Source organism: Saccoglossus kowalevskii, chromosome 4, assembly GCF_978046115.1.
Source record: "Saccoglossus kowalevskii chromosome 4, keSacKowa6.1, whole genome shotgun sequence".
NCBI lineage: Eukaryota > Metazoa > Hemichordata > Enteropneusta > Harrimaniidae > Saccoglossus > Saccoglossus kowalevskii.
In genome coordinates, this window is record NC_140644.1 from 33894511 (window position 1) to 33906682 (window position 12172).

General features: G+C 32.9%; 1 protein-coding gene across 1 annotated transcript in view; it reads left to right on the plus strand.

The window, feature by feature from the left end:
- Positions 1-12172, plus strand: part of LOC102801589 (uncharacterized) — a 72893-nt gene that overhangs the window by 11082 nt on the left and 49639 nt on the right. The window contains exons 9-25 of the mRNA XM_085498397.1: positions 1207-1305; positions 1562-1660; positions 2368-2448; positions 3859-3960; positions 4427-4528; positions 5500-5601; positions 5972-6070; positions 6608-6673; positions 6964-7065; positions 8038-8139; positions 8512-8610; positions 9148-9213; positions 9505-9606; positions 10577-10678; positions 11049-11147; positions 11685-11750; positions 12041-12142. Coding sequence (XP_085354523.1) covers positions 1207-1305; positions 1562-1660; positions 2368-2448; positions 3859-3960; positions 4427-4528; positions 5500-5601; positions 5972-6070; positions 6608-6673; positions 6964-7065; positions 8038-8139; positions 8512-8610; positions 9148-9213; positions 9505-9606; positions 10577-10678; positions 11049-11147; positions 11685-11750; positions 12041-12142 — 1590 coding nt within the window. The remainder of the gene's footprint in view (positions 1-1206; positions 1306-1561; positions 1661-2367; positions 2449-3858; positions 3961-4426; positions 4529-5499; positions 5602-5971; positions 6071-6607; positions 6674-6963; positions 7066-8037; positions 8140-8511; positions 8611-9147; positions 9214-9504; positions 9607-10576; positions 10679-11048; positions 11148-11684; positions 11751-12040; positions 12143-12172) is intronic.

Consider the following 12172-nt stretch of genomic DNA (forward strand, 5'->3'; position numbering starts at 1 on the left):
CTGGTCGGGAAGTGTTTGCAGTCCGGCGTGATATACCAAGCGGAAGTTACGCAATTAGACAAACAAACTAGCGAAACGTAAGTCGGGCTCACTGGAAATGAATTCAGAACAAGGTACAGAAACCACACTGCCTCATTTCGTAATCAGGCCTCTAGAAATGCGACAAAACTAAGTAAACATGTTTGGTCACTCAACAAAAATAAATATTGAGCATAGAATAACATGGACAATTCTTGTTCGTGGTAGCCCGTACAGTAGCTCCAGCAAACGATGTATACTATGTTTGAAAGAAATTCGACACAGATCAAAAACCTTATTATGTAACACCTGTACGTTTTTAATTAGTATGTTAATTTGCGAAGTTTATAATGTATGCTCGTTGGTGCAGTGAATTATTAAACATAAAGCTCCTGATGAGTGAGGTAACTGTATCTTACGAAACAGTGCTGTCGAGTTTCAATATTCATGTATTTGTGTATTAATTCCTCTATTACCGTATTTATTCGCTCTACATACATTTTGTATTGAGCACTTTTGCTTTGGAATAATCGACTCCCACATCTAGACTATATATATATAAACAAAACATAATCCTCCAAAATAAATAAATAAATAAAACTCTGCACATCATATCATGAGTAAAACAATAATGGACAAGTACATATACAATTTAGTTGCAAACATTCCTTATATCATACATATTAACAATGACGAAAATTATTTGTATTGATAATAACGAGATATTAATTTTATAGTACATTGTTGAGTGTATGGTGTTTCAGGGAAATTTTGAAAGTTATTCTATTAGTAAAATGTTTGATTGGTTCAGGTAGAGAATTTTAATGTTTTACGGCTGAATGGACAGTATGTGCACGGTAAACTGCAAATGAGATTAGCCATACATCTTTCTTTTGCAAAAGAAGAATAGGCTATACTCGTGTATGATTGGCGTTTACGCATATTTCTAAACAATAGCTAATATGCGGGAGAATCATGGAACTGTATAACAAAAGTAAAACTGACTGAGCACATAATGTCTGATCTGTGAGATAATACCAACTTTGGAGGCAATTATTTTGTTTTACTTGTTTAATGCAATTTTGTCCTATGTAGATCTAAATGTTTGATAAGGGAAGGTGCACCTGTTTTAGGTACATGATTTCAATATTTCTTAATATAAATGATGAGTTGATGTCTCAATTATAGACGTGACATTAACAAGCGAACCAGTTATTTTAACTGCCAAACCAATGGATGAAAAGACGATCGGAGCAACTGTGTCTCATGCAGAGACGACTGTAAAAGGTTAATATATCCTATTGTCATTATTAACTTTTGAACTACCACTAATACAACAGTTGACTTTTCAGATATTTGCATCAACATACAAAGCCCAATGTTACGTAATTACACATATACGCCTATTTATTAGTTTGAGTAGGTGTTGTTAGAATGTCGTAGTTGACAAATGTATCCTATTGTGTTTAGACTTTTCCACACTGACCATTCCATTCCAATTCACTCAAATCGATAACAATTGTTCTACTTTCTATAATCATAGACATTCCGTTAACGAGTGTGCCAGTTTTGTCAACAACAAAGTCAGTGAAACCACCGATGAACAGTTCAAATCCGCCTACTGGAAGGAAAACTGAAACAGGTAAATCAAACTACTACATTTGTATTTTGTACTGTTGAACAGATACAAAAATAAAATTGCAATTAAAAAGAACTTAGCACTTTATTAACATTTTGAGTTTCCGGCGATTTTTGGAAACAGACACTCAGAAAAAAGGGACACCACGTTGATTGCAGTCTTCTACCAGGGTACTAACTTGTTTACCTATATCTATCTCATTAAATCCCATATCATTATACTAATTTCAGAAACTTCATACGCTAAATTAAACGAGCTATGTAACAATAATTATGGGGAACAAATTGTAGCTTATAACCCGATGCGTAATTTGTATCATGCAATAAAATCATGTTATACCGAATGTGAACGACGAAAGAAATACGCCTCTCAACTACAACTCTGTTATCCCACACTATCGCTTCAACATGTGTATGTGTTATTAGGGAGGTGACAGTAGAACCGAAGGTGAACAGTATACAGGTAATTGCCCAATCAAAATCAGATGTTCATTTTACGCGTTCGTGTTCATGGGCATTTGTTTCCATACCTTCGTTTACTTACATTAGTTATTATAAATGATATGCTAATTAATGAGATGATTAGGCATGTTTCGGGTATCAACTGTTTTGAATGGGCTGACAGAATTGTAATATGTGTGGTTTTGTACATGTTAAACGATTCATCTGAGCTCACCACTACATCGCTATTCAACATACCCCAAATTATAGGAGTTCCTTTAACAAGCGTACAAGATGTGCAAACAACGACAACAAGACTGACATTGCCCCGGGAAAAGACGACTGAAGCAGGTAATAATGACTTTGGCTGTATATGTTGGCTGCTGATTAGGTTTAAGTGTTTGTTTGTTTTTCTTTTCATTCATTTCAGTGTAAGAGTGGGAACGGTATTTTAACAAACACTTGCAACACAAGCAACAGCCCAAAAATATGCACCATTATTCATTCTATTAGAACACTTATAGTAGTTCTGAACTTCAGTCACACATATTTTGACCAGGTCAATTCAAAATTGCCGCCAACGAATCAATGTTTGCATTGAAACAAGTTCGTATATTCTGTTCGTATTTTTCTGTTTTATATGCTCCATTTCGTGACGGCAAATATCTGCAATTGTTACATAATAACTCACATATTAATAGTTTAGTTGAAATAGATCATAATACAAATTCTGTACTATCGTAAGTAAACAGGTTGTGTTGTTCAACATGTATTTTGTTCAATATCAATCACCCAATGTAGTGGAAAGATCATTTCATTGCTGTTTTAACTAATTATGTACTTTAAATTGCATATAATTTGAAATTTTTGATTTTTTATTTGAATTGCATGCATTTAAACGAAATTAAATACAAATACCCACGTTGTTCATAGATGATATAATTCAACAACTTTGTTAAAAAAATCGACCTTTAATGTACGCATAATTGTAAATTACATCACATGTTGATGAGCAATTATTTTCATTAATTAGACCAATTTAAGTATTGCATCATCATGTTTCTATGTATTATGTCACGAGATTCAATACATTCCACCACAAAAATAAGCACAACAAACGTGTTTGAAACTATTAGTCCATATTTAAGTCAATCCACCGAGGAACTGCAATCTGCAATCAGGGAAACAACAATTCAAGCAACATTATTTCAAATATTGTATTGTTTTGGGTAGGTGTCCATGTACATGAAAATTTAAAGACTTTTCACCCCAGAGCAAAATTTGCGAACTCAGCTGTAAATCGTTTATTAAAATAAAATTTCAATGTTTCGTTAATGATTATTACCACTCTGAATGCCTTTGATGTGTTTGGTATTATCGATAACGAAAGTACCGTTCATACGTTCTGAAGGAAAGAAGTTCACATATTTATTGTTCTTTTTGTGTCTACAACCAAAGACTGTGAAAAGAACGCCATTACTGGGAATGTGTCTCAGGGGGTGACGACTGAAAAAAATAGTTATGGTAGTCTGTTTAGCTTCATATTTGGTTATACTTTATTTATAAAAAAAATAGTGCATCAAAAATTGAAATATCTGGACAAATAACAGTGTACAATTGTTACATTATGACTCATATAATAATATTTTATGTTTAGCTGCAAATATCATAATACTCATTCTGCAGTATCATATGTAGTCATTTGCTCATTGCACATTCTATACTACAGATAAACACACTCGTACATTTTCTCATTTGTAGAATCCATTTCAACGACGAGCATTCCATTTGTATCGACATCAAAAGACGTACCATCAACTACACCCGAACTGACTTCACCTCACAAAAAGACGACTGAAACAGGTAACAATTCATCTGGCTCCATTAATTGGCTGTTGATGACTTCATATCTGCAAATATTATTAACAAATTTTGTTGTTCAACATGTATTTTGTTCAATATGAATCACCTAATATCGTGGAAAGATAAATTCATTGCTGTTTCTCAGTTACGGGTCATATTGGACTGAAAAGTATTTGCAATAGAAGCTCAGTGGTGCGAGAAATGCAATACGCTAGCATGCAGTTGTATGTGACATGCCAAGAGAACGAGTAACTCATAGTATTTCTGGTGAATGGTAGCGTATTTGGTGATAACAGAAAGTGTGGCTCCCCTCACATGCTAGATTTTTTCCTCGATATTGTTCAAGTGATTTGTGATATTCTCAATATAACAATAGCTTGCCGTTTATTTATCAGTACGAGTATCTTTCTGCATAATTTTGTAATGTATCATGCTGTAAATAAAGTATGTCTTGTTACGTTTGCAGAATTTTACACTGCGACTGACTCATTTGAATCCACGATTGGAACTACGAGTCCTACAATCACACAAACATCATCGGTCATTACAACTCAGCGGGGCGATACAGGTGAGAAGTGTCATTTGTCTCATGCTATCAATTTATTATGTAGTTTATTTTTCATTTAATTTGAAATGTTTGATTGTTTTATTTGAATTGTATGCATTTAAACAAAATTAAATACAAATATCCATGTTGTTTATAGATGATATAATTCGATTACTTTGTTGAAAATTTTACTTTAATGTATGTATAATTGTAAATTACATCATATGTTGATGAGCAATTATTTTCATTAATTAGACCAATTCCAATATTACGTCATTATGTTTCTAAGTATTATGTCACGAGACTCAATACGTTCCCCCACAAAAATAAGCACAACAGTCGTGCTTGAAACACATAATATTAGTCCATCTTTAAGTGAATCCATTGAGGAATTGCAATCAGCAATCAAGGAAATAACAATTCAAGTTACATTATCTCAAATATTGTAATGTGTTGGTAAGCTTTTTTTAAAAACTACATGAAAATAAAAGACTTACACCCCGTAGCACAATTTGCAAAAAAGCTGTAAATATTACATTGAAATATAATTTCAATGTTTCGTTAATGATTGTCATCTCTCTGAATGCCTATTATGTGTCTGGTATTATCGATAAAGAAAGCACAGTTCAAACGTTCTGGAGGATAGAAGTTCACATGAATAGCGTTCATTTTGTGTCTACAACCAAAGACTGTGAAAACAACGCAATCACTGGAAATGTGTCTCTGGGGGTGACGACTGAAAAAAAATAGTTATGGTAGTCTGTTTAGCTTCATATTAGGTTGTACTTTATTTATAAAAAAAATAGTGCATCAAAAATTGAAATATCTGGACAAATGACAGTGTACAATTGTTACACTGTGACTCATATAATAATATTTTATGTTTAGCTGCAAATATCCTAATACTCATTCTGCAGTATCATATGTAGTCATTTGCTCATTGCACGTTCTATACTACAGATAAACACACTCGTACATTTTCTCATTTGTAGAATCCATTTCAACGACGAGCATTCCATTTGTATCGACATCAAAAGATGTACCATCAACTACACCCGAACTGACTCCATCTCACAAAAGGACGACTGAAACAGGTAACAATTCATCAGGCTACATTATTTGGCTGTTGCTGAATTCATATCTGCAAAAATCATAGACCGGCTTTGTTGTTTAGCATGTATTTTGGTCGATTTAGGGCGACGATCTTTGAAAACAATGTTTATAGAAGTCTATTTAGCTTCACATGTGGTTGTACTGTCATTATAAAAAAACATTAGTGCTTCAAACAGCGAAATATCTGGACAAATAATAATGTACAACTGTTACACTGTGACTCATATATTAATAGTTTATGTTTAGTTACAATGGATCATAATACAAATTCTGTAGTATCGTATGTAAACATTTGCTCATTGAACATATTCTGCTACTGATAAACACACTCGTGCATTTTTGCATTTCTAGAATCCATTTCAACGAGCGTACCAGTTCTATCGACAACCAAAGAAGTACCATTAACTACACCCAAACTGACTTCACCTCACAAAAAGACGACTGAAACAGGTAACAATTCATCTGGCTACATTAATTGGCTGTTGATGAGTTCATATCTGCCAATATTATTAACAGATTTTGTTGTTCAACATGTATTTTGTTCAATATGAATCACCTAATATCGTGAAAAGATAAATTCATTGCTTTTTCTCAGTTACGGGTCATATTTGACTGAAAAGTACTAGCAATAGAAGCTCAGTGGTGTGAGAAATGCAATACGCTAGCATGCAGTTGTTTGTGACATGCCACGAGAACGAGTAACTCAGTGTATTTCTGGTGAATGGTAGCGTATTTGGTGATAACAGAAAGTGTGGCTACCCTCACATGCTAGATTTTTTCCTAGATATTGTTCAAGTGATTTGTGATATTCTCAATATAACAATAGCTTGCCGTTTATTTCATCTTTCATGTAACGTATAATAACTAATTTTAATGAAGTTTTGTAGATCAATATTGATAGGTAGGAATAAAACATCACATTACGAAAAGAATCATAATGATATCGTCACCGAAATCATCAACACCAATGATTAATTATATCAACAGCTAAAAAAGTACACAAAGCAACAACCATACCAACTCTGGCTCCGGATGAAGAAATAACCGAAACAGGTTAGTAATATCCGATAGGATATAAACATTGGTAACTCTATTTTCATCAATGACATAATTAACTACTTCTGAATTCTACAAATTTAAAACTGAACAGTAAGAACTCTTTCAACAGCGTTTAGTAAAATGGGGTGGTAACGCTGAGTTGTTGATCATAGTTGTTACTATTGAATACAATTATTGTCATATCTATGTTGATTTCTTTTCAAAATTTATCAGTACGAGTATCATTCTGCATAATTTTGTAATGTATCATGCTGTAAATAAAGTATGTCTTGTTACGTTTGCAGAATTTTACACTGTGACTGACTCATTTGAATCCACGATTGTAACTACGAGTCCTACAATCACACAAACATCATCGGTCATTACAACTCAGCGGGGCGATACAGGTGAGAAGTGTCATTTGTCTCATGCTATCAATTTATTATGTAATTTATTTTTCATTTAATTTGAAATGTTTGATTGTTTTATTTGAATTTTATGCATTTAAACAAAATTAAATACAAATATCCATGTTGTTTATAGATGATATAATTCGATGACTTTGTTGAAAATTTTACTTTAATGTATGTATAATTGTAAATTACATCATATGTTGATGAGAAATTATTTTCATTAATTAGACCAATTCCAATATTACATCATTATGTTTCTAAGTATTATGTCACGAGACTCAATACGTTCCACCACAAAAATAAGCACAACAGACGTGCTTGAAACACATAATATTGGTCCATTTTTAAGTGAATCCACTGAGGAATTGCAATCAGCAATCAAGTAAATAACAATTCAAGTTACATTATCTCAAAAATTGTAATGTGTTGGTAAGCTTTTTTTTAAAACTACATGAAAATAAAAGACTTTCACCCCGTAGCACAATTTGCAAAAAAAGCTGTAAATCTTTCATTGAAATATAATTTCAATTTTTCGTTAATAATTGTGATCTCTCTGAATGCCTATTATGTGTTTGGTATTATCGATAAAAATAGCACAGTTCAAACGTTCTGGAGGATAGATGTTCACATGAATTGCGTTCATTTTGTGTCTACAACCAAAGACTGTGAAAACAACGCAATCACTGGAAATGTGTCTCAGGGGGTGACGACTGAAAAAAATAGTTATGGTACACTGTTTAGCTTCATATTTGGTTGTACTTTATTTATAAAAAAAAATAGTGCATCAAAAATTGAAATATCTGGACAAATAACAGTGTACAATTGTTACATTCTGACTCATATAATAATATTTTATGTTTAGCTGCAAATATCGTCATGCTCATTCTGCAGTATCATATGTAGTAATTTGCTCATTGAACATTCTATACTACAGATAAACACACTCGTACATTTTCTCATTTGTAGAATCCATTTCAACGACGAGCATTCCATTTGTATCGACAACAAGAGACATACCATCAACTACACCTGAACTGACTCCATCTCACAAAAGGACGACTGAAACAGGTAACAATTCATCTGGCTACATTCTTTGGCTGTTGCTGAATTCATATCTGCAAAAATCATAGACCGGCTTTGTTGTTCAGCATGTATTTTGGTCGATTTATGGCGACAATCTTTGAAAACATTGTTTATAGAAGTCTGTTTAGCTTCACATGCGGCTGTACTGTCATTATAAAAAAAAACATTAGTGCTTCAAACAGTGAAATATCTGGACAAATAATAATGTACAATTGTTACACTGTGACGCGTATATTAATAGTTTATGTTTAGTTACAATGGATCCTAATACAAATTTTGTAGTATTGTATGTAAACATTTGCTCATTGAACATTTTCTGCTACTGATAAACAGACTCGTGCATTTTCGCATTTCTAGAATCCATTTCAACGAGCGTACCAGTTCTATCGACAACCAAAGAAGTACCATTAACTACACCCAAACTGACTTCACCTCACAAAAAGACGACTGAAACAGGTAACAATTCATCTGGCTACATTAATTGGCTGTTGATGACTTCATATCTGCAAATATTATTAACAGATTTTGTTGTTCAACATGTATTTTGTTCAATATGAATCACCTAATATCGTGGAAAGATTAATTCATTGCTGTTTCTCAGTTACGGGTCATATTGGACTGAAAAGTACTTGCAATAGAAGCTCAGTGGTGCGAGAAATGCAATACGCTAGCATGCAGTTGTTTGTGACATGCCACGAGAACGAGTAACTCAGTGTATTTCTGGTGAATGGTAGCGTATTTGGTGATAACAGAAAGTGTGGCTACCCTCACATGCTAGATTTTTTCCTAGATATTGGTCAAGTGATTTGTGATATTCTCAATATAACAATAGCTTGCCGTTTATTTCATCTTTCATGTAACGTATAATAAATAATTTTAATTAAATTGGCGAGATCAATATTGATAGGTAGGAATAAAACATCACATTACGAAAAGAATCATAATAATATCGTCACCGAAATCATCAACACAAATGATTAATTATATCAACAGCTAAAAAAGTACACACAGCAACAACCATACCAACTCTGGCTCCGGATGAAGAAATAACCGAAACAGGTTAGTAATATCCGACAGGATATAAATATTGGTATCTTTATTGTCATCAATGACATAATTAACTACTTCTGAAGTCTACAAATTTAAAACTGAACAGTTAGAACGCTTTCAACAGCGTTTAGTCAAATGAGGTGTTAACACTGAGTTGTTGATCATAGTTGTTACTATTGAATACAATTATTGTCATATCGATGTTGATTTTTTTTTCAAAATTTATCAGTACGAGTATCATTCGGCATAATTTTGTAATGTATCATGCTGTAAATAAAGTATATCTTGTTACGTTTGCAGAATTTTACACTGCGACTAACTCATTTGAATCCACGATTGGAACAACGAGTCCTACAATCACACAAACATCATCGGTCATTACAACTCAGCGGGGCGATACAGGTGAGAAGTGTCATTTGTATCATACTATCAATGTATTATGTCGTTTATTTTTCATTTAATTTGAAATGTTTGATTGTTTTATTTGAATTTTATGCATTTAAACAAAATTAAATACAAATATCCATGTTGTTTATAGATGATATAATTCGATGACTTTGTTGAAAATTTTACTTTAATGTATGTATAATTGTAAATTACATCATATGTTGATGAGCATTATTTACATTAATTAGACCAATTCCAATATTGCATCATTATGTTTCTAAGTATTATGTCACGAGACTCAATACGTTCCACCACAAAAATAAGCACAACAGACGTGCTTGAAACACATAATATTGGTCCATTTTTAAGTGAATCCACTGAGGAATTGCAATCAGCAATCACGGAAATAACAATTCAAGTTACATTATGTCAAATATTGTAATGTGTTGGTAATCTTTTTCTTAAAACTACATGAAAATAAAAGACTTTCACCCCGTAGCACAATTTGCAAAAAAAGCTGTAAATCTTTCATTGAAATATAATTTCAATTTTTCGTTAATAATTGTGATCTCTCTGAATGCCTATTATGTGTTTGGTATTATCGATAAAAATAGCACAGTTCAAACGTTCTGGAGGATAGATGTTCACATGAATAGCGTTCATTTTGTGTCTACAACCAAAGACTGTGAAAACAACGCAATCACTGGAAATGTGTCTCAGGGGGTGACGACTGAAAAAAATAGTTATGGTACACTGTTTAGCTTCATATTTGGTTGTACTTTATTTATAAAAAAAATAGTGCATCAAAAATTGAAATATCTGGACAAATAACAGTGTACAATTGTTACATTCTGACTCATATAATAATGTTTTATGTTTAGCTGCAAATATCGTCATGCTCATTCTGCAGTATCATATGTAGTAATTTGCTCATTGAACATTCTATACTACAGATAAACACACTCGTACATTTTCTCATTTGTAGAATCCATTTCAACGACGAGCATTCCATTTGTATCGACAACAAGAGACATACCATCAACTACACCCGAACTGACTCCATCTCACAAAAGGACGACTGAAACAGGTAACAATTCATCTGGCTACATTCTTTGGCTGTTGCTGAATTCATATCTGCAAAAATCATAGACCGGCTTTGTTGTTCAGCATGTATTTTGGTCGATTTATGGCGACAATCTTTGAAAACATTGTTTATAGAAGTCTGTTTAGCTTCACATGCGGCTGTACTGTCATTATAAAAAAACATTAGTGCTTCAAACAGTGAAATATCTGGACAAATAATAATGTACAATTGTTACACTGTGACGCGTATATTAATAGTTTATGTTTAGTTACAATGGATTCTAATACAAATTTTGTAGTATTGTATGTAAACATTTGCTCATTGAACATTTTCTGCTACTGATAAACAGACTCGTGCATTTTCGCATTTCTAGAATCCATTTCAACGAGCGTACCAGTTCTATCGACAACCAAAGAAGTACCATTAACTACACCCAAACTGACTTCACCTCACAAAAAGACGACTGAAACAGGTAACAATTCATCTGGCTACATTAATTGGCTGTTGATGACTTCATATCTGCAAATATTATTAACAGATTTTGTTGTTCAACATGTATTTTGTTCAATATGAATCACCTAATATCGTGGAAAGATTAATTCATTGCTGTTTCTCAGTTACGGGTCATATTGGACTGAAAAGTACTTGCAATAGAAGCTCAGTGGTGCGAGAAATGCAATACGCTAGCATGCAGTTGTTTGTGACATGCCACGAGAACGAGTAACTCAGTGTATTTCTGGTGAATGGTAGCGTATTTGGTGATAACAGAAAGTGTGGCTACCCTCACATGCTAGATTTTTTCCTAGATATTGGTCAAGTGATTTGTGATATTCTCAATATAACAATAGCTTGCCGTTTATTTCATCTTTCATGTAACGTATAATAAATAATTTTAATTAAATTGGCGAGATCAATATTGATAGGTAGGAATAAAACATCACATTACGAAAAGAATCATAATAATATCGTCACCGAAATCATCAACACAAATGATTAATTATATCAACAGCTAAAAAAGTACACACAGCAACAACCATACCAACTCTGGCTCCGGATGAAGAAATAACCGAAACAGGTTAGTAATATCCGACAGGATATAAATATTGGTATCTTTATTGTCATCAATGACATAATTAACTACTTCTGAAGTCTACAAATTTAAAACTGAACAGTTAGAACGCTTTCAACAGCGTTTAGTCAAATGAGGTGTTAACACTGAGTTGTTGATCATAGTTGTTACTATTGAATACAATTATTGTCATATCGATGTTGATTTTTTTTCAAAATTTATCAGTACGAGTATCATTCGGCATAATTTTGTAATGTATCATGCTGTAAATAAAGTATATCTTGTTACGTTTGCAGAATTTTACACTGCGACTAACTCATTTGAATCCACGATTGGAACAACAAGTCCTACAATCACACAAACATCATCGGTCATTACAACTCAGCGGGGCGATACAGGTGAGAAGTGTCATTTGTCTCATACTATCA